At 46.9% G+C, this 23,895-nt stretch overlaps 1 protein-coding gene across 2 annotated transcripts in view; it reads left to right on the plus strand.

Moving 5' to 3' along the window:
- Window positions 1-23,895, plus strand: part of DOCK11 (dedicator of cytokinesis 11) — a 75,388-nt gene that overhangs the window by 26,280 nt on the left and 25,213 nt on the right. For both annotated transcript variants that reach the window (XM_021548503.3, XM_077786513.1), the window contains exons 10-35: window positions 111-194; window positions 1,990-2,130; window positions 3,726-3,935; window positions 4,282-4,404; window positions 5,379-5,461; window positions 6,579-6,701; window positions 6,883-6,959; window positions 7,462-7,646; window positions 7,759-7,824; window positions 8,000-8,092; window positions 8,484-8,607; window positions 9,244-9,365; window positions 9,783-9,869; window positions 10,863-10,952; window positions 12,482-12,600; window positions 14,235-14,304; window positions 14,377-14,502; window positions 15,074-15,145; window positions 15,513-15,659; window positions 16,129-16,212; window positions 16,623-16,734; window positions 18,791-18,969; window positions 20,771-20,884; window positions 21,392-21,467; window positions 21,721-21,824; window positions 23,716-23,827. In XM_021548503.3, coding sequence (XP_021404178.1) covers window positions 111-194; window positions 1,990-2,130; window positions 3,726-3,935; window positions 4,282-4,404; window positions 5,379-5,461; window positions 6,579-6,701; window positions 6,883-6,959; window positions 7,462-7,646; window positions 7,759-7,824; window positions 8,000-8,092; window positions 8,484-8,607; window positions 9,244-9,365; window positions 9,783-9,869; window positions 10,863-10,952; window positions 12,482-12,600; window positions 14,235-14,304; window positions 14,377-14,502; window positions 15,074-15,145; window positions 15,513-15,659; window positions 16,129-16,212; window positions 16,623-16,734; window positions 18,791-18,969; window positions 20,771-20,884; window positions 21,392-21,467; window positions 21,721-21,824; window positions 23,716-23,827 — 2,923 coding nt within the window. The remainder of the gene's footprint in view (window positions 1-110; window positions 195-1,989; window positions 2,131-3,725; window positions 3,936-4,281; window positions 4,405-5,378; window positions 5,462-6,578; window positions 6,702-6,882; window positions 6,960-7,461; window positions 7,647-7,758; window positions 7,825-7,999; window positions 8,093-8,483; window positions 8,608-9,243; window positions 9,366-9,782; window positions 9,870-10,862; window positions 10,953-12,481; window positions 12,601-14,234; window positions 14,305-14,376; window positions 14,503-15,073; window positions 15,146-15,512; window positions 15,660-16,128; window positions 16,213-16,622; window positions 16,735-18,790; window positions 18,970-20,770; window positions 20,885-21,391; window positions 21,468-21,720; window positions 21,825-23,715; window positions 23,828-23,895) is intronic.

Here is a 23,895-nt window from a genome sequence, read left to right on the forward strand (position 1 = left end):
ACAGAGGCAACCTGAAAAATAGTTATTTTGTTTTGTGTCAGTTCTTTCCCAGTAAAGAGTGTTTGCTTCTGTGTGGCCAGGCACTAAATCAATGCCTTTCTTTGTCCTAGTATGGAAGAGAAACAGATCAACTAAACAAACTGAGCAGAAATGATGGAAGACAAAACATCTTTTCTTTTGACCCAGAAGTCCAGGTAAACATTCCCACATTTTCCAGTGTGAGGTTTTGTTCACTGTGTCACCTGCCTTGTCCCCTTGCATGGCCCCAGGGTTTTCCTGCAGAAGCAGCGTGTTTTCCAGTGCAGAACAGAAGTGCAGCCCATATCCCTGTCAGTGAGAGCAGAATGAGATGTCAGTGCCCAGGAGACAGCTCAAGTACAGGGAAGAGTTGCAGCAGCCCCACACACGGCCTCCCTCCAGCTTTGCTGGCATTTGTGTGATGCATCTTGATGTTGCTGGATTTCAACCAGATTTTCTCTGGGGCTCTGAGAGCTTCTCATGCTTGCAAGAAGCAGCAGTAAAAGAGGTTTTGCATGGGTAGCTGCAGTGCTGCTTGGGCTCAGCACATCTGGTGCAGGGAGCAGTCTTCAGGGAGTTTTCAAATGTAGGGAGAGACAAACTGGAAAAAACACCCTGGCTTGTCTGGTGCGCTGGAGCAGGGGGTCATTGTCCATTGGCCTGTTTTCTTCTTGGCTTTGAACTTGAATCCTCTGCCAGGGTCCAGGTGTGGGATTTCAGTGGAATGAGCTGCAATTGCTAACAGAGTTTTAGAGAACTGTTCCAGGGTACGTCATGGTTTCTGGTTCTCCTTCTGGTTTGGTGTGTTCACACCCATAAAATAGAACATTCTGGTTTAACAAGGAAATGTAATTAGTCTTTAAAAGGTTTAGTTGTACCAAATGAGCTTTTCTCTTGGCAATTCTTAGAGTCTTTAACAGAAGGAAGATAAGCATCCAGGAGGCTTTTTTTTTTAAGAGAAGCTCTAAGAAGCTTCCTATGTTCTAGTCAGGTAATGAAAATGGAAACATTACTCAATGTGGAGCATCTAAGATAAGTTCTTTTACCTAATCAGATGGTTAGGCTGAATTCAGTGCCCTCTTTCTATACCCAGAGCACTTCATTCTGGTGTGGGTCAGTTGGATCTGCTGTAGCACCAGCATTCAGAGTCTTTGCTCCAGTCAGTGCTGGTTCATGCACGTTTGTATGCCTTGTGCTAAGGAGACTGGGAGCAGGAACATATACCTGCAATGTACTTTCCTCATGAAAAGAAAATAAGAGAAGCAAAAATCCCTGCTGGTGTTTAGGGGTGTTTGGTAGTTCTGTCCCCAGTGCCCAGCACAATGGGTGTGTCAAAGGCTGAGGGTCTTTGGTTGCAAGTGTGCCTGCTCCTTGAGGAGGGAGGATGTGGAGGCACAGACCAGGTGTGGGTGTTCTGGGTTCGGGAGGAGGTGATGATACAGAGCCTCCTTGGATTTCCCAGCCAGACACTCCCTGCTGTTTCTAGCCACACCAGCTACTGCTGTGCAGCTGGACGGCCTTCCACTTTGAAATGTTTACAATCCCACATGTGCCTTCTCTCTATTTCAGGCACAGGAGCCATCTCTAACCTAGCCTTACCTTCATGGTGGAAGACACTTTTCTGATTGTAACATTGTCTTATGTTTTGCTTTCTTGCCCAAGCTCTAAGTGGTGTTTGGGAAGATCCCCTGGGTTACAACAAAACAGGAAGGAACTGAAATCATTCTGAGGTTTAGTTTGCTGTGCTCTACAAAACATGTTGCTAAAAATTGATACATACCCCTGAATTCATGTCGTGAATACCTTTGTGTACCATCATCAAATTGCACTCATTTGTGAATGTGTTATACCTTTCAGACCACTTAAAAAAAAATTGGTAAAGATAGTATTGGCAGTAATGTGATCCCTTAACATTATTCAGGGGGTTGTTTTCTTTTTTAATGAGACCAGATTTTTTTGTTTGCTGTCTAGAGACTCGATTTCTCAGGGATGGAGCCAGATGTGAAGCCTTTTGAGGAGAAGTGCAGCAGGCGCTTCGTGGTTTGCTGCCAGGACTTCTCCCTCAACCTCCTTGCTCAGCTGAGTGACAGGGCAGAAGAAGGACCCACCAACGTAAGGGGAACTCCAGCCTTTCCTGCTTTGTCTGTTTGCCTCTCACCAGCAAGAAAATACCTTGACAAATTTATCTGTGGGGTTAAAACGATCCCATTTTGCCATGAGCACCAGTGGGACCTGGACAGGCAGTGACTGCTGGCCCAGACTCCAAAAATGTGTTTGGGGACAGGGTCTGTGCTGACGTGTGCCTCAGCCTGCCAGGAACTGAGCCTGCTGGGAAGCCTGTGGTTCAGGGGCACAGGGAATGGGGACTGTGTCTGCCAAATTCTGCATCCCTGTGAAAGTCCTGTTGGTAAATGATGAGGCTCCATCTCCAAGCCACTCACGGCTGTGTTTTGTTTCCCCTAATGGCAAGGGATTTCCCTGTTCTGGAACCTTCTTCTGACTCCCAGCCTAAATTTATTCACAGTCACTTTATTATATGCATTTGTTATTGTGCCAAAGTTGTGCCTTAGACTAAAAACCCTTGTATTTCCTGAGCCTCTGATGTCTGTAGGCAGCTATCACATCTCACCTCAGCCTTTGTTCTGCTGGGCTGAACAGAGCAATCTCCTCCAGTCTTTCCTCCCAAAACAAATCCCAGCTCTCACATCCTGAGCTTGCTCTGGTTGGAGTCAGCCCTTTCTGCAGAGGTGCAGAGCAGCAGGGTGGGCAGAGGCACCAGCACTGCCCCATCTCTGCTGATGCTGCCCTGTCTGATGCCTGGTAGAACCAAAAAGGCTTTTTTGTGATGGTTTCGTATTGGTAGCTCACAGCTCTGAGACACCAGGCTCAGTAACTCCCAGCAGATGGATACATTGCTAATAGCAAAGATTCTTGTTATCCATCCTTAATCAGGTCCAGAGTGAGACCTAATCAGCACATTTCAGCATTGATGTAATGCCTCCAAATCATGCTGGAATGTCTTGGGCATGCTACAGTTTTATCTTCAGTCCTGCATTTTTATCTTTCCATGGATGCACACCTACTAGAATGTTTGAATTAGAAATAACATTAATTATTTGCCACTTGCCTGGTGCTGTCAAGGTCAGTAGCTGCAAAGCAGTTTGCAGATTTTGCACATGCATTTCTTCAGCAGTGTCAGCCTTGTATTTGAGCTCTCCTGGCTGGGAGAGCTAACTTTCCTCCTGGGATAGCATCTGAGGAACTTTTTGAGTGTCACAGTTGATCCAGAGCTACTGGACTTTGGAGAATTAATATAGTGGTCTTTAGCAGGTGATCACAAACACTCTTAAGCTGATTTTTTACTAGAAAATGATAAACAGCTCTGATAAATTGAGCTCATCTTTTCTTCCTGATTTCATAGTTTGCCACTTACATAAAAAACATATGGATTTCATACTTTATATTTCATATAGCTTTGATCGAACTGACCAGATCAAAATGCAAGAAGATGTAGGAAAAAATGGATCTGTATATTCATAAAGCAAATAAAGATGGATTGTGTATCACAGTTCTGTAAAATGCTGGTGTACCAAACAAACAGGAGCAGAAGGTTCCCAGTTTCCTTGTCAGGGAAAGCCATGCATGTTGATACTCTTGAGCCTGTGCCGTGCATGTTTTATGACACACGTATTCAATACCATTTCCAGGTTGAGCCCTTTTTCCTAAGCTTGGCATTATTCGACCTGAAAAGTAATTGCAAGATTTCTGCTGACTTCCACGTGGACCTGAACCCTCCCTGTGTCCGGGACATGCTGCAGGATAGCTCTGAGCCCAGGGCAGAGGGCAGCCAGGGACACTGTCCTGGCCAGAGCCTGGTGCACGGGGTCCCCGAGTCCTGCCTGCGCGACATCAGACGGGTCAGTTCTCACTTCCTCCTCGCTCTGTGTCACTGCTGAGGCTTTTCAGTGACTTTGAGGTGTGTTGTTGTCCACTGTGTGGTAACCAGAAGCCAGCTTTTCTCTTGAGTTTTGCTCAGTATCAAAGTTGCCATGCAGGGCTTACAGGGCTCGCAGTGACGGGCAAAGCACCAGGGAGAGTTTGCCAAGACCTGGCCATGCTCAGGTGAGCATGGTGAGCCCCTGTGGCCCATGCCCAGGGCAGGGGGTGTGTGGGGTGTGGGAAGGGGCAGTGGGGTGACCAGGCCAGAGCCCGTGGTGCAGTCTGGGGTCCTGCTGTGTGACAGCTGCTGCCTCTCTGTTGCAGGGGGTGTTCTCCGTGACCAACCCGCACACAGAGATCTTCCTGGTGGCCCGAGTGGAGAAGGTGCTGCAGGGCAGCATTGCCCACTGTGCAGAGCCCTACATGAAAAACTCAGACCCTGGGAAGGTACTGGCTGGGACCATGGGTGTGGCAGCTGAGTGATGCTGTCTGCTCCTGCCGGGAGCAGAGTGGGTTGAAACATGTTCCGTAGCACATGCTCCTTAGTTTCTTGCTGGCAAATACAGGCTTTGTCCATTCTGTTTGCACTGTTCCCAGGCTGGCTTCAGTTGGGGTGTCCTGGGAAACTTGATTCCTTCCTCTGTAAAGAGGCAGAGGATTAGAAAGAGGCAAGCATTTGGGGCCAGACCTTTCTCCATTACACTTCAGCAAGCCAAAGCCTGGACTGGGCTGACAGGAAAAAGTGGGACACTTCATCCCCAGAATGAAGTGTTTGCACAGAATCATCTATTTCTTTATCTTGGAAAAACCCTATAAGATCATTAAGTCCAACCATTAACCCAGTGCTGTCAACTCCACCACTAAACTGTGTCCGTAAGCACCACATCCACGTGTGTTTTAAACACCTCTACTACTTCTCCGGGCAGCCTGTTCCAATGCTGACAACCCTTTAAGTGTCAAAATTTTTCCTGATATCCAAGGCAGAGGCCCTACTGTTTGCCACCAGCTTCAGTTTCTGCATCCATGTGGAGTTGATGCTGCCTTGTTGCAGTCAGTCAAGAGTAGTTCATGAAAAGTCAATTATAAAATACCTGGTAATGATGGCATTCCCTTGGCATGCTTTGTAAGTCCATATAAAATGAAAGTTTTGGAAAATACACTAATAGCTTTTGGTAAATAGAGCACTAATACCCTGACAGTTCAGTCCCAGGGAGGTTTAACATGCCTGCCCACAGCGTGTGCTGCTGCTTTGCAGAGTAACCACGGTGGGTGGTGTGAAGTGGCAGACAGGGATGTCTGAGCTGTGTCTGCCTGCAGCACACAGAGAGAAGCTCCTCCCTGGAGACTGCAGCACCCTTCCCCGCTGTTCTGGGGCAGCAGAGCCCTGGCACACGCTGACCTGCCTCTCTCCTGTTTTGCAGACTGCCCAGAAGGTCCATAAGGTGGCCAAGCAGGTGTGCAGCCGTCTGGGGCAGTACCGGATGCCCTTTGGCTGGGCTGCCAGGTCAGTGCCTGGGGCTGGGCTCTGCCCACAGTGGGAGCTGCTGCTGCTGCTGACAGTGACCTGGGACACAGCTGGGAAAAGGGCCAAGTGACTGAAGTCAAAGAATTGGGATTGGCCTGAAATACTCTATCTAGAATTAGAAACAAAATATTAAAAAGTATTAAAAAGTAAACAGTGTTAGGGCTGGGAAGGCAGTAACCTTCCTACTGACCTGCAGCTACTGCTGTCAGGGCAGAACATTCCTGGGGACAAAATACACTGTCCCATGCTACCAGGGGAATCACTGCAGAAATTCCCTCCTGGCACCAGCCATTGCCAGGGACAGGATGAGAGCAGAGGACTTCCCAGCCTGGCAGTGGCAATCAGATGGGGTTTGTTTTCTGTCTTAAACTCTGCTTTAATTAATGTTCTTGGGAATGGCTGGAGGTAGTGATCCCATTCCCTTCCTGTTTTTTTACTGGGACTGATAAGTATGTCTGTGCTAATGCTCTTAAATCTCAGAGGAAGGCAAGCTCATCTACTGCCTCCTAGTGCTAAATTGCATTTTGGTGCTGGGAATGACATGGGAGCACAGAAAGCTGTCACATCGGGCTGGAGTTTGGTGGTATACTGCTGGCAATATGTATTCTTGATCTGGGTGTTCCTGTGGTGGTGGCTGCTCATCTTTGAGATGGTGATTTTGGGATGCAGCTGGATCCTGGGAGCCAGCACTCAGCCCTCTTCCAGGTAGACCCTCTCCCTTATGGTGGGCTCCGGGTGGCATGACTTAGACTGGCTTCAGGTTTGTTCCTGCTGCGTAAAGAGCTGCCTTTGCATGCCAAGGAGCTGAGAGGGCTGGTGCAGGGAGCTGTGTTTCTCTGCATCCCTGGAACATTTACTCTGTGGGTCTCAGAGGAAAGTGCTTGCACAGAAGCAGAGTGCAGATGCTTTAATGTTCTTATTATACACAGACACCCATTATTTTCAAGGGCAGAGATGCTGATATTCATCTAGGGCAGAGTCCAGTCTCCTGCTCTGACTCCAGGAGGAAACTTTGACACCCCTTTTGGATGTGTCACACACCTCAGTGTCTGTATATTTACCAACATTTAGAAAACACACCTCTTTGTTTCTGCAGGCCGGTTTTCAAAGACTCCCAGGGCACTCTTGATGCTGATGGAAAATTCTCACCCCTGTACAAGCAAGACAGTGGCAAACTCTCAAATGAAGATATGCTGAAGCTTTTAGCTGAGTATAAGAAGTAAGTGTGAGAGAATGGTGCAGGGATTAGGCAGGCATTTTAACACACATTTTTAAGAAGTTAAGTGTAAGCATGAGATGACAATTTCTAAAATAGTTGGAGGATAGCAAAAAATGCTGTTGATGTGCTCAGCACCTGAGCTTTCAAGGTTCACACTCTTGTTCCTTTCTCCCTAACACAGACCAGAGAAGACAAAACTGCAGGTCATTCCAGCCCAGTTAAATATCATCATCAAAGACATCCCACTGGAATTCACAAGTAAGGATCTTGGATCTTAACAGAAGTGCTGATGGCTTGAGCCTCAGGAGTTAATGCTTCTAGAGGGGATTTTGCTGTTGCATTAACAAGAGTATTTCAGGGCTGCCATCAGAAATGAGTAATTCGGCACAACCACTGACTTGTAAGTCTTTCTGATGCATTCTGTGGAGGAGATGTGGTCCAAATGCAGAGATTCACCTGAGGGTTTGATCCTCTTTGCATTTTGGCCATCACATCCTAAATCTGAAGGAAGCCAGGTGCCTGCTTTTGCACCAATCTCATATGACATATTTGACCCATAACTTTGTAGGGCTTTACAAACATGGTCAGTGTGATTCTTTACCTTGCATTTAAAGAAGCTGAGGCAAAGAAAGGACTTGTGCTGTGTTCAGTGTCATTCCATGGGCTTTTGGCACCTTCTGTCCCAGGTTATGTAGGCTAATCTCCTGTGCAAAAGGCTTTTCTAGTATATCTAATTTTTTCTGTTCTTATTCTCTTACAGATTGTTTCACAGCTTCTTACATTCCTATAAAACCTTTTGAGAAGGGCTGTGAGGACATTGCAGTTGAAGTGGAGGAGCTTGTCCCAGAAGTTGCAAAATACTGTTACCCCTTCACTGTCTACAAAAACCACCTCTATGTCTACCCCTTGCACTTGAAGTATGAGAACCAGAAAGTGTTTGCAAAGGTGAGTGACCCAGGGAGTGACCCGGGGAGTGACCTGCGGAGTGACCTGCAGCCAGGCTTGGTGTGGGCCAGGGTGATGCTGCTGCTCATGCTCCTGTTCTCCCCCATTTCAGGCAAGGAATATTGCTGTCTGTGTTGAGTTCAGGGATTCAGATGAAGCTGATGCCAGGCCATTAAAGGTGAGCTAATGTCACCTTTGAACGGGGCGGCTGTTTGGCCACTGCTGGTATTCTATACCAGCAAAGCTGAGCAGGGGAGGAGGAAAGCACTGAATTTTCATGGTCACTGGTTTAATTTGTCCAGCTGATTTAGGGTGGCAGGAGCCTGAATTCAGCTCTTCATTTGTGTTTGCAGTGCATCTATGGCAAACCCGGGGGCCCTCTGCTGACCACAAGTGCTTACGCTGCCGTGCTGCATCACAACCAGAGCCCTGAGTTCTATGATGAGGTAAAAGCAACCCGTGGGAAACAGAGATTTTCCTGGATGCTACAGTGCCAAGGGGCCCTTCAGGATACCTCTTTTTCCAGGGCTGGGTGAAATATGGGTAAAGATAATCACCAGCCCTTTGCAGAAGGGCTCAGCAAAGCCAGAGCCTTTGTCAATTTTTAATGTCAGTTTGTTTTCTGCTGTCTTTACTGTCACGCTTTGTGCACTCCAATCACCCACTCCCATTAATAAGTAATGTTGCAAATGTGATGAAAATGTTAGGAGTTATTTAAGATGGGTAAGAATGTGTCTTGTGTAACTGCATACAACATAACATTTGTGAAATGAAGTAGAACTAAAATATTACTCCACAACTAAAAATACAGTCTGATCTATCATGATATCATTTTAGATTAAAATTGAGCTTCCAATTCACCTCCATCAAAAGCATCATTTGCTTTTCACCTTCTATCATGTCAGCTGTGAAATTAATACAAAGGCAACATCGAAAAAACAAGACACCGTTGAAACTCAAGGTATGTTCAATGCTTAAATTACTTCTGTTGGATTGTAAAAGGCCAAGATAACACAAATGTAGGGATATGAAAAGAAAAGTGATTAGCATACCAGCCTATATGAATTTTGTTTTTTAAAAGCAACCTAATATGAAATTGTAGGTCAAAAATGGAATAAACTCCATATTTTTAGTTTATATTAAAGCTCAATTTTTTGCTGCGGTCTGACAGCTCTTTCTGTATGTTCCTGACTTGACTTACACAAATGTACTTTTGCCAGGCAAGCAAGTCACCAATAAAGATTTGCTGTGAGTTCAGGGTTTTAGCGGTTGATATTACCAACACTAGGCATGTGCACACCTGGCTCCCTCTGGTTGGGAAGCCTCTCCCTTCATCCAGGCCTCAAAGGACCTTCACCATGGTCACAGCCGTGGCTCATGGACTGTTCCTTTCCCTCACACCCACGCCTGGTTGTGCTGTGCCCAAATTTTGTTCACCAGCTAAAAGGTGCTTTAATGGCACTGATGTGGTTGATCCCTTGCTGAAGCCACTTGCACAACTGCAGGTTTGGACTTGCTGGGGTGAGCCAGAGCTCTTTCTGAGCTGAGCATGTCCCCGTGTGTGCTGCTGACCCCGCTGCCGTGGTTGCCTCCGCAGTGGGGTTCGCCTGGGTGCCGCTGCTGAAGGACGGGCGCGTCGTGCCCCTGGAGCGGCAGCTGCCCGTGTCCTCCTCCCTCCCCCCCGCCTACCTGGGCCTTGCAGACGCCGACTCACGGAAGGTAGGATGCCATCCAGAATGGGCTTGGATGGAAAAGTTAGAGGAAAGCTGAGCTTTTGTTTTCACAGTACATTCTGGGTTTCCGTTGGTGCTTTGCTCAGCTGTAAAGATCTTTACTGCACGGCACCCCCAAAGCTTAAAATTCTTAGGGGTGGGAGACAAGACCCCTTTAATTCCACTTTCTGTGGGTATGCTGGTTGCAGAGGGTATTTCTGTAGCAGGCTAGGCTTGCAGATGACACAGAGCGGGAGAAGAGCCTGTGAGCCTCTGTGTGCATGTTTTCCTGGTGAAGGTGGTGTTTGTGCTGGGGTTGCAGCCCTCCTTCCACCCCAGCCAGTACCTTCTGAGCAGGTGGCTGCCCAGAGCCACCTTCCCACCACAGTCTGAAACCAAGCACTTGGATGTTGTCTGTTCACAGCAGCCCAGCATGGATGCAAAGTGGGTGGATGGAGCAAAGCCACTGTTTAAAATCAGAATCCATTTGGACTCTACCATTTACACCCAGGTAAGTCAAACTTTAAAAACTTCCAGCACAAATGCAAAGGAAGAGATTATTGTGTCTAATACAGCTAAGCCATAGGTGGTGTTGGAAAGAGGGCCCTGGTACCTGGTCTGCAAAGCAGCACTAAGACACTTCTGAAGCAGCATGGCTGGGATCTGCTTCTTGCCTGGATGGGATGAGATAATTGTGTGACTGAATGAGCCTAGGGAGAGGCTGATGTTTCCTTGGCCAGTTGCACTATAACTGGCAGGACCAAGGAAACATTTCAGCAAATGACCTGCTTCAATGATGCAAAAGAGAGAACCGGTGGATGTGAGAGGTTTCCCCAAACTGTAGAATCATTAATATTGAAAAGACCTCTAAGATCGTTGAGTCCAAACTAGTATTTGACTTTCTATTAAGTTTTTTTAAAAAAAAAAGTTCTCTGACAACAGCAGACACAAGAAAAAAGTCTTGGTTTCCCTTGGAAAGCAGTTCAGGCTGTTCTACCAAGTCCTAGTGTGTTCTGCTGTCTTATGGCAGTGGTGGACTTCCTGAAGTTTCACATGATGTGTAGCAAAGATCCCCAGCACATTCTCTAGGGCTGTCCAGTCTCTAGCAGTCCTGTCAGCACTGCTCCTGGGGGAATACCCTTGGCTGGATGCCATCTGCTACATTTACATTCAGGGCAAATGGCTTTCAGCATCTAGTTCTGTTTTTGGAGATTTAATGATTCTGTATAGCACTGAGAGGAGCATAGTAGTTATGCTTCCTCCCAAATTACATTTCCAGATGCTTTTCAGAGTTAAATGAGAGGTTAGTTGGGAGCCAGGGGCTGAGCAGTGGATGGGTATGTTGGAACAGTGAGCAGTCCTGGGAGATGGCAGCAGGGACATGGGGTTTGCTGGGGGCATGTCCCACTTCTGCAGGTAAGTCACCAGATTTCCAAGTGCGAGCAACAAAGTAGGGGCTGACAGATGTTGAGGCTGCTGAACTGAATTTGTTTGTCTTTTCCAGGACATGCACTTGCACAAATTCTTCCACTACTGCCAGCTGGTTCAGGCGGGAGCTAAGGAAGTGCCAGGAGAGCTTGTTAAATACCTAAAGGTGAACCCTGCCTGTCACTGGGCTTCATTTGTGTTTTTACAGACTGTCAGCAAATACCCAGAACCCTGCCCTGTGAGAGCACACCCTTGCTGGGGCCAGTGCATTGTGCAGTACCCTTACTTTTGCTTTATCCTATCAGATGGGCTAGTATTTAAATGAAATGTTTTTTTCATGTCCCTACATTCATTTTATCTTGTCAGACGATATTCTGTGTGCTGCTTCCCTCTGCCTTCCACAAGGGATAAAACAAGCAGTCAGCATTGCTCTGCCATGCTCATGGCAAAGCTCTCTCTGGGTGGACTCACACACTCCTCCCTTACTGCTCTAGGTTTGATTCAGCCCTTTAAACTGTAGCACCATTCCTTGTTTTCTGAAAGCCCATTCAAAAGGAGGTTTTTTTTCCAGGCTGAAAAAGATACGTGAGATTATCAGCCCGTTAAATTTAAGCAGAGGTGACCTATGACCTAGACCCAGCTTTTTGGTAATCACTGCAGCATGAGTAAGGGCTTTGGAGCAGGTCCAGCAAGGGCTTCTGCAGGAATATTTTTCTTGGCTATTTACTGTCCTTGTTTCCTTCCATGACTGCCTGTTTTTGAGAGTGGTGCTGTAGCAACAGCTCCACTTCTTGTGGTGGGGATGTATCACCACAGGGTTACTTAATGTTTGTCACATAAGGTTTAAATATTTTAAGAAATAGAAATAATAGCAGATTTTGAAGCCAAGGACTAAAATCACAGAATTTGTTGTGAGCATTTTGCCAGGTCTCACTCCTGCCAAGCCCCAGCACCTTCACTGCAGCCTTCAGACAGGGAGATAGGTATGTGCTAACCACAAGTGGGGGACTCTTAACCACCACCACCTCAATAAAAAATTCAGTAATTTAAATAGCTACATTTAAAACCTTCTGTTACATTTGCAGGTTTGAAATCTGAAAATGAAACATGCTATCTTTCCTAGACTCATATCATGAGCTTCAGGTACAAGAGCTCTGTGAGTCTGGTGAAGAATGTATGCACAAGACCATCCTGACCTTCCCTAAGTGCTTTAAACTCCATTTTCACTAGCAAGCTCTGCTCTTTGTAAAGTCTCTCTGAAAGTCATTGGGCAGCAGTTTTTCATGCTCCAAAGGCATTTGTGGAAATGGGACTTCAAAAAAACATCACAAGTGATGAGAAGACTTGAGAGCAAACCTTCAGCCTTAAATTCTGGGCTTTTTAAATCAAATACTAGCTTGTGACCTCTAATGAAGTCACAGCTGTCTGGACAATCTGAGAGGAGGATTAATACCTGGCATAAGTGATTTATGTTGCTCCCTGGAGGTTTGCAGCAGGGATCTGTCAGCTGGAAGGAGGCAGCAGGTCCTGCTGTGGGTCCAGGTTGCCCTGTCCTCCAGTGGGCTGAAGCATTTCCCCACCCTGAAGCCTTTGCTAACCCTGTCCCATTGCCACAGAAATGCCTGTGCACTGTAAATGTTTAACACCTGCAACATGTTGAACTAAAAGTGTCTGTGTTCTGAACATTTGTTTTAGTGTTTGCACGCGATGGAGATCCAAGTAATGATTCAGTTTCTACCTGTAATTCTTATGCAACTATTTAGAGTCCTCACAAACGTGACGCAGGAGGATGAAGTAGCTGTCAACTGCACCATGTGAGTGTTGGGTGAACCATCCAGTGACAAATGCAAGGCCACAAATGGCAGTGCAAAGCAGGGTCTGCTTTCTCACTGCAGGGTGCTGTCCCCTGCTGCTGTCTCCCCCTGGATCATGTGGGTGGCATGGGGGCATTGTGGGGCTCTTCTGGGAGGGATGTGAGGAAAAACGTGGCACTTCAAAGATACTCCTGGTTTGTTTCTCAAAAGAGAAAGGGTTTGGTGGCTCTGGGAGCTGAGTTGTCCTATCAAACAGCTGCAGAGTGCCCAGGTGTGTCCCAGCTGAGGGCAGCAGATGTGGGGAGCAGTGTCCTGGTCTCATCCCAGCGCTCCAGTCCCTGGTGCCAGGACTGCTCCTGGTGCCCTGGGGCTGGTGTGGCAGCTCCAGCTGTGCTGCAGCTCCAGCTGTGCAGTCTCCAGGCTCTGGCAGCCCCGAGAGGGCAGCACCAGCCCGGGCAGCGCTGCAGGGAGCTCCAGCCAAAGCACCTGCCCTGCCTGGCACCTGCAGCGACCCCTGGAACCCAGAGATGTGCTGAAACATGCAAAATATGCACCTTCCTCCCGTGGTGCTGCCGTGCACAGGGGGCTGCTGGATGTCACCCCCCTCGGGTCCCATACAGAGCGTGCCTCCATGTACCAGGAGCATCCTGCTGCCATGGAACTGGGGGCTGGAGGCTGACCCCGGTCCCCAGGGATGTGGTGCCTGTTGCAGTCACAGCCCTGCACTATATGACGCCCAGATATTGGGTCATGAGAACTTCTCCTTGGTGGAGCATTGTAATTCCACTCTGTTTGAAGCACCAGAAGGCAAGGACAGGGCAACAGGTGACCACAGGTACCTGTTGGGTAACCAGCTCCCACCTTCATTTCCAGAGATTTTTACCAAAGTTTGTCCTGATGCTTTCCAGTTTGTCAGTATCTTTCTGTTTAATAACATCTCTTTTTCTCATCAGATTGTCATAGTGGAATTTAAAACCCACTTTATCTGATAAGGGACTTGTAAACTCCTCCTTGTGGTTTGGCCTGTGGGGTCTGTGACAACATGCAATAGCTTGTTGTTCCCTCTGGCTGGGAGTGGAATGTAAATCCCCAGTAGTGGCTGGGGAAACCAGGCTCTTGCTGCCTTGATCAGCCGCCTGGCAGTGAGTCCAGAGGGCTGGCATGTTCTCCAGCATCTGCTTGACCTTCCCACACTGCAAGGCAACGACCCAAAATAATCCAGTGCATGTAACAAGGAGCATATGATGTAAATAAAGAAAAATAAAAAAGAAGGCTTCCAGAATTAATAAATCCTGGGGAGGCAGGGAGGTATCAGATTATAAAAACGATGGACAATGTTTTGTCTCATCTGTTCAAGGAGTTCTGAGTGCTAAAAGTCAGCTTGTCTGGGAAATTCCTGGGCCAGCACAGAGTGGAGAAGGGGCTTTGGGCACCTGGTCTGAGTGCTTTGTGCCAGGGTGGTGCAGGAGCTGTGTTGGGGCTGCTGGCCTGTAGGAGATGTCTCTGCAAAGCAGCTGTGCCAGTGGTGAGGCTTTTGAGGTCAGGCAGGATGGGATACGCGTGTGTCAGCTTTTGTGAGGTTGAGGAACTTGCTCTCGTGTGGTGTGCTGAGCACAAACCACCTTTCCCCCCAGGGTTCTTCTGCACATCGTGTCCAAGTGCCATGAGGAAGGTCTGGACCATTACCTGCGCTCCTTCATAAAGGTCAGTGTGAGGGGCGGCCCCCGAGGCCCCGTGCCGGGGCAGGCTGGGCTGACCCTGCTCTTCTCACCCCAGTACGTCTTCCGAGCCGAGAAACCCAGTGCCAAGCAGGCCAAGATGACCCATGAAATCCTGGTGCTTTCCATGGCCACCATCTTGAAGCAGTCAGCGGATTTTCTCGCCATCAATAAACTCCTCAAGGTGAGGTGCTGGCGGTGCCTGGCTGCCCAGGGTCGAGGGGGAGAAGAGGGGCTCTGGTGTGAAGCCCAGCGCTCAGCCCCATGTAAACCCACTGCAGGGCAAAGCTGGCAGGCCAACATTGCATCCACATCCTCGAGGTTCTCCCTGTAAAACAGATGAATTCTTGCAGGGAAGCCCTGCTTAGGCCCATGGCAGGAGACAGCAAAAGCTGTTCATTTTGCCAGTTTTATCTATTTTCCTCAAGCCACACCTGAAGGGTGACTTATGGAGGCAAAATGAGTTTCTGCCTCTCTGGGCCTTTGCAGGGCTTGCACCCCAAACTCTGCTGGTTTTTGGCAGGGTGCATTGGGGTGCAGAGGGGCTAAATCTATTCCCACCCTAATACTGGTAAGACATCTCTGGGTAGCAGAGGCATCTATTCCAAGCCAACTGTGCAAGCACAGCTGTGCTTACAAAAAGCCTTTTGGATGTGAGCTTTCCCTCCCACACAGGTGTTTCCCCACATACTCGGGGAATATCAGTCATGTTCAATCCTGCTGAGAAAAGTAATAGTATTCTTTGTTCATTCTAGTACTCGTGGTTCTTCTTTGAAGCACTGGCAAAGTCCATGGCAATGTACTTACTGGAAGAAAACAAAATCAAGGTAAAAATGAATTGGTCAATGCTATATTACAGAGCTGTCACAAACTCCAAAAGCTTTTCTGAAAAGCTGTGTGACTGTCTGTTAAAAAAAAAACACTGCCAAGCTGAACAGCTTCACTTTATTTTTCACTTTACTTTTCCCTTTTCCTTCCTTTCACTCTCAGTTGTAATTTAAAAATTCCAGAAGTCCTTATGGCTTGTGCAGCCTCCTTTTCTGTTACTACCCACTGCAGTTGCAGCCAATACATTCTTTGGTCACTGCTTTATTAGGAAGCAACAAAACCAAATGCTAAAGAACTCGTGCCTGTGCTCAGTTGTCCCCAGCTGCTGGCTTGCAGCACTGAGCTGGGACGTGCTCTTGGTTTCAGCTGCCCAGAGGCCAGAGGTTCCCTGAGTCCTACCAGCACGCCCTGCACTCGCTGCTGCTCGCCATCATTCCTCACGTGACCATCCGCTACAATGAGATCCCCGAAGAGTCCAGGAATGTCAACTTTAGCTTGGCTAACTTCCTGAAGGTCAGCAGTTTCTTTCCTTCTCCCAGGATTTGATTGGGAAAAAAAAAAAAAAAAAAGAGATTGGCAGTGAGAATATGGCTACAAGCAAACAAATGTGGTCTTAATTTATCTTGTCTTTGGTTTTTTCAGTTGTAAAAACTCTCGAGGGGATAAGCTGTCCTAGGAAAGAAACCTTCTGTTTTCAAAGAGACAGTAACTCTGTATGTGTCTGAGGGTTTTCAGGCATTCCTAGCAACTGTTTGGAACCTGAAATATATATACTCTCATTTTAAATATTTTTGTTGTCCACTGGAGACTTAAGTAAACTCATCCAAATTATTTCAGAGAAAAAGGATCACGTATGTTTTGGAAAGTCAGCAGCAACCCAGAGGATGAAATCTGGCTGCTGGCAGGGCAGTAGTATGGAGGACATTTAGAATGATTGCTTTTACTTTTAATGGTTGGTCACATGTTGCTATTTTTTCTCCAGCGTTGTTTGACCTTTATGGACAGAGGATTTGTTTTTAACTTGATAAATGATTACATTTCTGGATTCAGCCCAAAAGACCCTAAGGTAAGCAGTAGTGGTTTGCAGCTGTATATATCTACATCAGTCAAAGCTTTGTAGTGATTATTTTATACAACTCTTGGATACCTTTTAGACTCTGTTCCTGCAGAGTCTTTTAGAGGCAGAGACCTTTTTGTCTGGGCTAAGAGCCTGTAGCCAGATGTTCTTTAAAGTTATGTAAAAAGGCAGAATGACAGGAAAGAGCGGTTAATAACCTAGATGAAAAAGACAAGTCCCAAGTAACACCTGTACGCATTGACACTTAGGCAGAGCAACACAGGAATTTGCCAGTTATTAGTGAGTTTCACCAGATGCTATTTATTAGATTCTTCAATCCTTGTGCAACAAGTACATTGAACTGGAAGAAAATGGGCCAAACTAAAAACATAGTTTGTGTTTGTCTTTTTTTATCTCAGCTGCTGGTTGAATACAAGTTTGAATTTCTTCAAACTATTTGCAATCATGAGCACTACATTCCTCTGAATTTACCAATGACATTTTCCAAACCCAAGCTGCAAAGAGTTCAAGGTATGTTCTTTTTTAAGAGATTGGCTAAAGAGCTATAATTTATTAGTCCTGAGGGTTTCTAACTAGATGAACTTTGGTTTGGTGTCAAGGAAGTGTATGTCCTGGTTAGGACATTAACCTCAGGACAAGATGATTTTCTGTCAGGTTTGTATTATTTTGTTCCAGAATGGCATGCAGTCAGTCTTTCTGGTATTTCCTATATTTAAGTTTACATGGAACTAGCAATATCTGGAAGACAACTGCCTGTGTTTCAGTAAATAGGCAAATTGTGCAATGCAATCCTTTGTTCTCAGGAGTGTCAGAAGTGTGTGTCTCATTGGGGGTCCTGTAGGGAATGGGGATGCAGGAGAACAGGTTGAACTCACTGCCCTGCTGCCAGCTCTCCCTGTGGCCACCAGAAGGGGATCCAGGTCACCTTCTGCTTTCAATTGAACAAGAGCACAGCAGTGCACAGTGTGTTTGAGCTTGTTCTCAAACCTGAGGGCAGCCAGCAGAGCTGGAGCCCGTGCCAGTCCTTGGTGCACGCCAAGGGTGTTTGTACTGTGGCACCTCCACACTTTCACTGTCACCCCGTGTTCTGTCTGGTCCTGCAGCTGCTCAGCACGGGGTGGAAGGGGCTTACAAGGGGCTGGGCTGAGGCTGGGTGCAGGTGTGGGTGGCTGGAGCTGTGGCACTGCTGGCAGGGCAGCCTCCAGCAGCCCCCAGGAGTGCTCATTCCCTCTGAGTCCTAATGGCTCATCTGTGCTACAGAACTGCAGTAAAGATTGCCAGGCTTGGGTGCCATAGCCTGGCCAGTACATGTACTGGAGAGGAGGTTTGGGATTCCCCATGTAAAAGCCCTGTGGATTTATAATTGTATGATTTATTCTGGTGGATGAAAGGGGATGTTTGCTTGTGCCTCATGGTAAAGCCATACAAGTCCCAAAGTGGTTCCACACAAATACAGGTGGCAGAAGCAGAAGTAAATGAAATATCCCTTGTTTTAGTAAATATCTGACCCCTCAGAGCTTTCTGGACCTGCTGCTAATGGTAAAGCTTTGGGATTATCCCTGAGGTGGTTCTAATTTGGTAAATGGCCTGGCAGAGATAATGGTGTCAGGACAAGGCTGTTCACAGCAGCCCCAGTGCACATGCACCCTGCACAGTCAGTGTGTCTGTCTCTTCCCTGCTGCTCTCTCCAGGCTCCTCAGCAGAAGTGATGCCTTATCCTGGTAGCAGTCTCTGCTTTGATCACAGAATCTACCTGAATCTGTGTGAGGTGCAGGGCACAGGTTAGGTTAAGTAAGGGGATGAGGTGCTGAGCTGGCTTTCTCTTGGCAGTCAGTGCAACTTCTGAGGAGCTGTGTTCAATATCTTCTGGCAAGCAGCAGCCTGGAGCCCTAGCCTGGCTCCCTGGCCCACACAGCTGCCCAGCTGTGCAGACTGGGATGCAGACTGGTCACTTGGCCATGTCCTCATCTGCATCCCTCATCCCAGCAGCACTGCTTGCTTTTGCTCTGCTCTCTGACCTCGAGAGAAGGAGCACAGGTTGGTGGAGGGTGTGCAACGAGCTGCAGAGCAGCACTGCTAGGGCAGGGTGCCCAGGTAAACCCACCATTTCCACTGCCCATGCCACCCTCGCAGCTGCTTGCTGGAGGTTGGTATCCCTGCTGCCTGTGTGGTTGGGATTTCCAGGACAAGCCCCAGTCAGGAGCAAAGCTACCCAGGCAGTAAGTTGTGCTGTCTTTCCCCTTTTCTCTGACTTACAAATTGCTCACCAGAGAGAGAAGCTTTGCAGAGCATCACATGGCAGAAATCCTTCCTTGAGGTGCTGCTGAAGCAGTGAGAGCTGAAATTAATGAACAGCCTGAACTGGAAGACACCAAGTTCTTTGATATGACTTGGGTCGCTGGTGGAGAACTCTATGTGGCCAGTTCAGCTTTATTCAAAGATCAGTGCACTGTAGGAGGGCGGTGAACACTGTTAGAGGACTTTGTGGCTTACGTGACTGTTGTATCTTGCTCTGAACAAACTCTTGGAACATTTCCCTTAACCATTGCCTTACTGTTTCTTTCAGATACAAATCTTGAGTACAGTTTAACTGATGAGTATTGCAGGCATCACTTCCTCGTGGGGATGCTTCTTAGAGAAGCCTCTGTTGCCTTGCAGGACAATTACGATATCAGATATACGGCCATCTCCGTCTTAAAAAATCTCCTGATCAAGCATGCCTTTGACAACAGATACCAGCACAAGGTCAGGCCTGTTTTGTTGGCTTTTTAACTTAATGTTGTTGAATTTTAAGAAAATAATCGCATACCAGAGTTTTGGATATTGCAGTGTGCACCAGAGGTATTCTAATTGCTTTTTAGGGAACCACTGTAAATAACTGACAGTTATGGAATAACACTAATAGCTCAGAAACCATCTAGGAATTAACTGCAGCCCTCTTGATCATGCTGAGTCATCAGGTAATTACCCCAAAACCATTAAGGAACTTGAGAGAGTCATTAACCAGGAGTTATTGAACAAAATTAGGACATCAGTGATGTTCTGGTCTTGGGCCTAAATTCATGTCCTATATTAATATGCTATAATCAGGAAGCAGAACTGATCTCTGTTATGAGTCAGCTGCATATTTTACTGATAAGTGACTCAGAGGAGAGGATCTTGATTCTCATGAGGTGCTGGATTTCCTCTGGGTGGATCTCAGTTTTCTTTGGTCAGAGGCTCAGCATGTGATGATGCTGAAAGAGGCTGGAAATGGGTGTGTTTTATCTTGGTGCTGCTCTCTGCTGACCCATATGCCCTCCAAAGTGCCCAGCTATCTGTGCAGAGTCTGTCTGTCCTTGCTCTAGCCTGAAAACATCCCTCTCTTCAGAATTTTGGTCCTCACATTGCTCCCAGTGTGCTGCATTCCTGAGTGTTATCGGGAACATGGATGGCTTCCTGGCATGAAGGGTGAGAGAGTGCCCCAAATGTGCCAGGGGCTCTCATGAGCCCAGAGCCAGCTCCTCTTTCCTCCCTTCTCTGCCTGTCTGAAGGCCCTGGAGGTGGGCTTGCTTTTCTCTGCAGTGAGGGTCCATGACTAACTCAGGAGCTGTTTGCTCCCTCAGTGTGCAGCACTCCCCTGACTCCTCAGAAACTCCCCCTCTCTTACTGCTGTCCCACAGGATATTGGTGTATCTGTTGTGCTCAGGGCAGTGTGACCAGAAAACTGCCTGGAGCCAGGGCAGGATGCTCAGCTGGTGTCCAGAGACTCCAAAGCAAAACAAAAAAATCACACCATGGGCAGGACAGGCTGAGCATGTGCTGGCACACCCTTGCTCCAGCCAAGGAGACCCCAGCTCCATCAACAGCTGAGAGAAGGTTTGGCCAACCCATGAGGGTTTTCAAGATTTCTTTTCTCTTTTGTCATACTGAATCAGAAGAAAAAAATTTATTTCTTTCTTATTTAAATGGTTCTACTCAATTTGCAAGCCTTAATTTTTTTTATTTTTTAACTTTTCAGCCAAATCCAGAATGATTATGTTTAACAAAAAAGAATTGGATGTAAGAGTCTTCCATTTAGACAATGTCAACCCAATCATTTTTTATCTGTACCAGTTAATGCAAATTAATCTGTTCCTACAAACTGTTTTCATTAGAAGCATTTGCTATGGAGAATTTCTGACTGGAAGCAATAGCAACACAAGGCATGGAGCAAATGTTTTCTTGGGTGTTGCACTTAAAAATCAAATTATGCAAGTCAAGTGCCAGTTAAAGAGTTAGGAAATCCAGGATTTAGTTTTTTACACATCCTGTGTGACTGGGAGTGTTATTTAGCTTCCAAAACCCCCGAGTGGCCCAGGCTTGTTGCTGGAAGGGTAAAACCTCTCTGGCAGCTCTAGAAGTGGAGATGAGAAGCCAAACCAGCTCATGTTCTTGAACACCACATACAGTGTGTAAATACCAATACATATATATATGTGACGTGTTTTGGCTCAAGAGTTCCCCTTTTTTCACTCCATTGGGAACCTGGGCTCTTACTGGGATTCTTCTCTGTGCCTGCTTTCAGAACCAGCAGGCAAAAATTGCCCAGCTGTACCTGCCGCTGTTCGGGGTGCTCCTGGAGAACCTGCAGCGCCTGGCCAGCCACGAGGCACTGACCTCCTGCCCTGCCTCCAGCCCTGTGAGTAAAGCTGGGATGCCTCCATGTCTGACATGTTTTTGGACAGGTTGTGCAGTGCTTGAGGGGAGTTGAGTCCCTCCAAGAGCAACAAGCTTGAGCAGGACTTGGCCTGGGACTCCAGCAGCTGTTCTGGGGAGTTGCCCATCTTCCCAAGAGTTGTGTTTGGGGCTCTCAAGTGGCCTTTGCTTTGCAGGCTAGGCTTTCCTCCTTGCTGGGGCAAAAGAATAACAAATAGGACATCTGGGAAAAACAATGCAAAATTTCAACTCAAATTATGAAAAACAAAAAGGAAAACACACTACTATGACTTATTTAATATGTTCTGCTATTCTCTGTACTCCTCCACAAGTCCTTTGTCTCCTTGTTATAGAAGTAAGGAAATTTTTGTTTTCATCTGTGTTGTTTTTAGAAGCTGCTCTAATCTGCCATTTTGTATTGCATTGTTCCCTTCTGTAAGAGAATAGGTGTTATCTTTGATTGGTCACAAAACCTTATATTGCTTTACAGGCATCCAGGGATGAATTCATATGCAGTTTTCCATCCCCCTCAAGCAGATCCAGCCTGATTGCAGACAAAGATCCAGGTAAATTAATTTTTCTAAATTCTAAATTTCCCATTTATTTTTATACAGCTTTTACCATCCTGAAGCACTCAAAACCCATTACCCAAAACCTGAAACAGTCATCTCCTAAATACCTTACAGACTCTGTATATTTTTTCCCAGATGTGCTGTCACCCTAACTGTCCTTTCCAGATTTTCATGGCAAGCCCCATCTGTGCTGCCTGTGCTGAAAGTGCAAAGGGCTTAACTGTGGGGTCTGGGTTTTTTTTTTCAGCCTGTGGAGCAGCCCTTCCAAATGGCCATGCAATGAAGCGGGAGGACTCAAAAGGATCCTTGAACTCAGAGGGAGCAACAAGTTCCCCGGATCAGAGTGAAAATGTAATGTACCAGGGGTTGGGAAGAGCAGCACTCAGCCTGCAGGCTGTGTTTTGTGTAAATAAGGGGGAGGGAAAAGGAGTTCCCCGTGGTAACACTCTCCAGAGCCAGCTTCTAGATACCTCTGGAAACAAAGAGATTGATGTTTAACAAAGGTCAGAGTCACAAGTCTGGTATGCTTTCTCTCTTCAAACATCGTTGAGCCAAAAATAGAATGGCTGACAAATTACTTGTGAAAGATGAAAGGTAATATCTGTATGGAAAATCTCTGCTTCTGTGGTACATCTGTCCATACTCAGATGTGCTCCCTGTGTGTGGGTGGTTTGAGCCTGGCTGGACCCCAGTGCCTGGTGCTGGTAATTGGTTTCCAAATGCCTGAGAAGCAAAACACCATGGTGTGAGATTGCCAGTGACCACTGACTTAAAATAAAGTGTTTGCAGGAAAACCAGTTCCAGGTGAGTAACCACAGGCTCAAATTTGCAGAAGGTGACTGTGGTCATGCCACAAAGACCTCTGACCCCACTGTTCAGACAGGAGGTATTCAGTACTCCTCTTCTTGGCAGATTGCACACAAGTATTTGTGCAAACCAACCTCTGCACAGGTATCTTGGTTGGCATGAGTCATTGATGCATCTTCAAAAATTTTGGCCCTTGTAAGAAGCAAGGCAAAGATTATCTGGGCTCATGGCTGTGTGCTGACGTGCCTAGAAGAGGTGAGGCCTTGCAAGCTCTCCTCCATAAATCACAGAGCTCCAGGATCAAGCACAGCTGAGTACTTGACAGTCCAGCAAAGCCCTGAGCGTGTGCTCCAGCACTGCTGGTGGGGTTTGCAGGAGATGGTGTGGCTTCCAGTCAGCTCTTCCCTCATGGCCAGACCTCCTCTTAAATGCACTTGAACATTTTTCAGAGTTGTTGAAAGTAATCTTTCTGTTAGGGAATGCAACATCCACAAAACCATGTAAAAGCAATGCCACAAAAGGAGCACATCTTCAGCAGTGCTCTGCAGAGGCAGACTCTGCTCATTGCCCTGTTCCCCTGGACTGAACTGTGTGCTGACTTGATAGTTTGGCATGGTCAATAGCAAATTTCTAGCTGTAGTACCATGTCTCCAACTCTAACATGATTGTTTATTTCTGCTTTATTATGACTCACATCAACAGCTTATCCCAGAATAAACAGCAAATAAGATCTGTGGATCCCTCTCCAAACATGTGAGGTAAAGCTTTAGGAGAAGCCTAGGGCTTCACTATAGCCATTTATCAAAGGATACAGCTCAGGCAGGCACAGAGATTGGAAAATAAAATTGGTATAACTTTAGAAGTCATACTTTCCCCCACACAATGTTCAAGCCTTTCCCACGTAAATTGACTCATCAGCAGGATTTCACACACTTTGCCTGAGTCACTAAGTAGGAGGAAAATTGAAACACTTCCAAAAATCAAGGGGAGGAGAAAGTTCTTAAGATGAAATGTCCTCCTTTTTAATAACTGACATTTTGTTTTGAAGTGTATGCCTTTAACAGTAAGTTAGATTTTTGCTTTAAATAGTGACAGGCAGTGAGTTTTTTTAGGAACTGGCTTTAAAAATGTCAAGGAGCTTAGCTGCTGCAGAGAATAGGGGAAATGAAAGCAGGCTGCTGGATAACCTGTCATTCACTGCCCAGACGTTTTTTCTCTGAGCAGAGAAGTGTTTGGGTGCTTGGTGATGTGCCCAGGATTTCCAGGCTGCTCATCACTGGAAGAGCTGTTTCCAAGGCATGGTGCTGTGGGGTGCACATGTGGGGGGCAGGAGGGATGCCAGCACAGCTGGTGTGTGCCAGGTTTGCTGTGCCCATGCTGCACAGCCTCTGTGCACAGCCCAGGAGCCCTCTGTGTCACAGCTGTGTCCCAGCAGATCCGCAGGAGCTCCATGAGGAGCAGCGTGTCCCACTGCAGCCGGCTGGACCAGTTCGAGATCCGGACACTTCTGATGTGCTACCTGTACATTGTGAAGATGATCTCTGAAGGTTGGTGCCTCTCACTGAGGGCAGCCAGAAAAACAAGGGACCATCTGTTTTGGTCTCTGAGGTCTCCC

The sequence above is a fragment of the Lonchura striata genome, chromosome 14 (assembly GCF_046129695.1).
Source record: "Lonchura striata isolate bLonStr1 chromosome 14, bLonStr1.mat, whole genome shotgun sequence".
In the NCBI taxonomy this organism is placed as follows: Eukaryota; Metazoa; Chordata; class Aves; order Passeriformes; family Estrildidae; genus Lonchura; species Lonchura striata.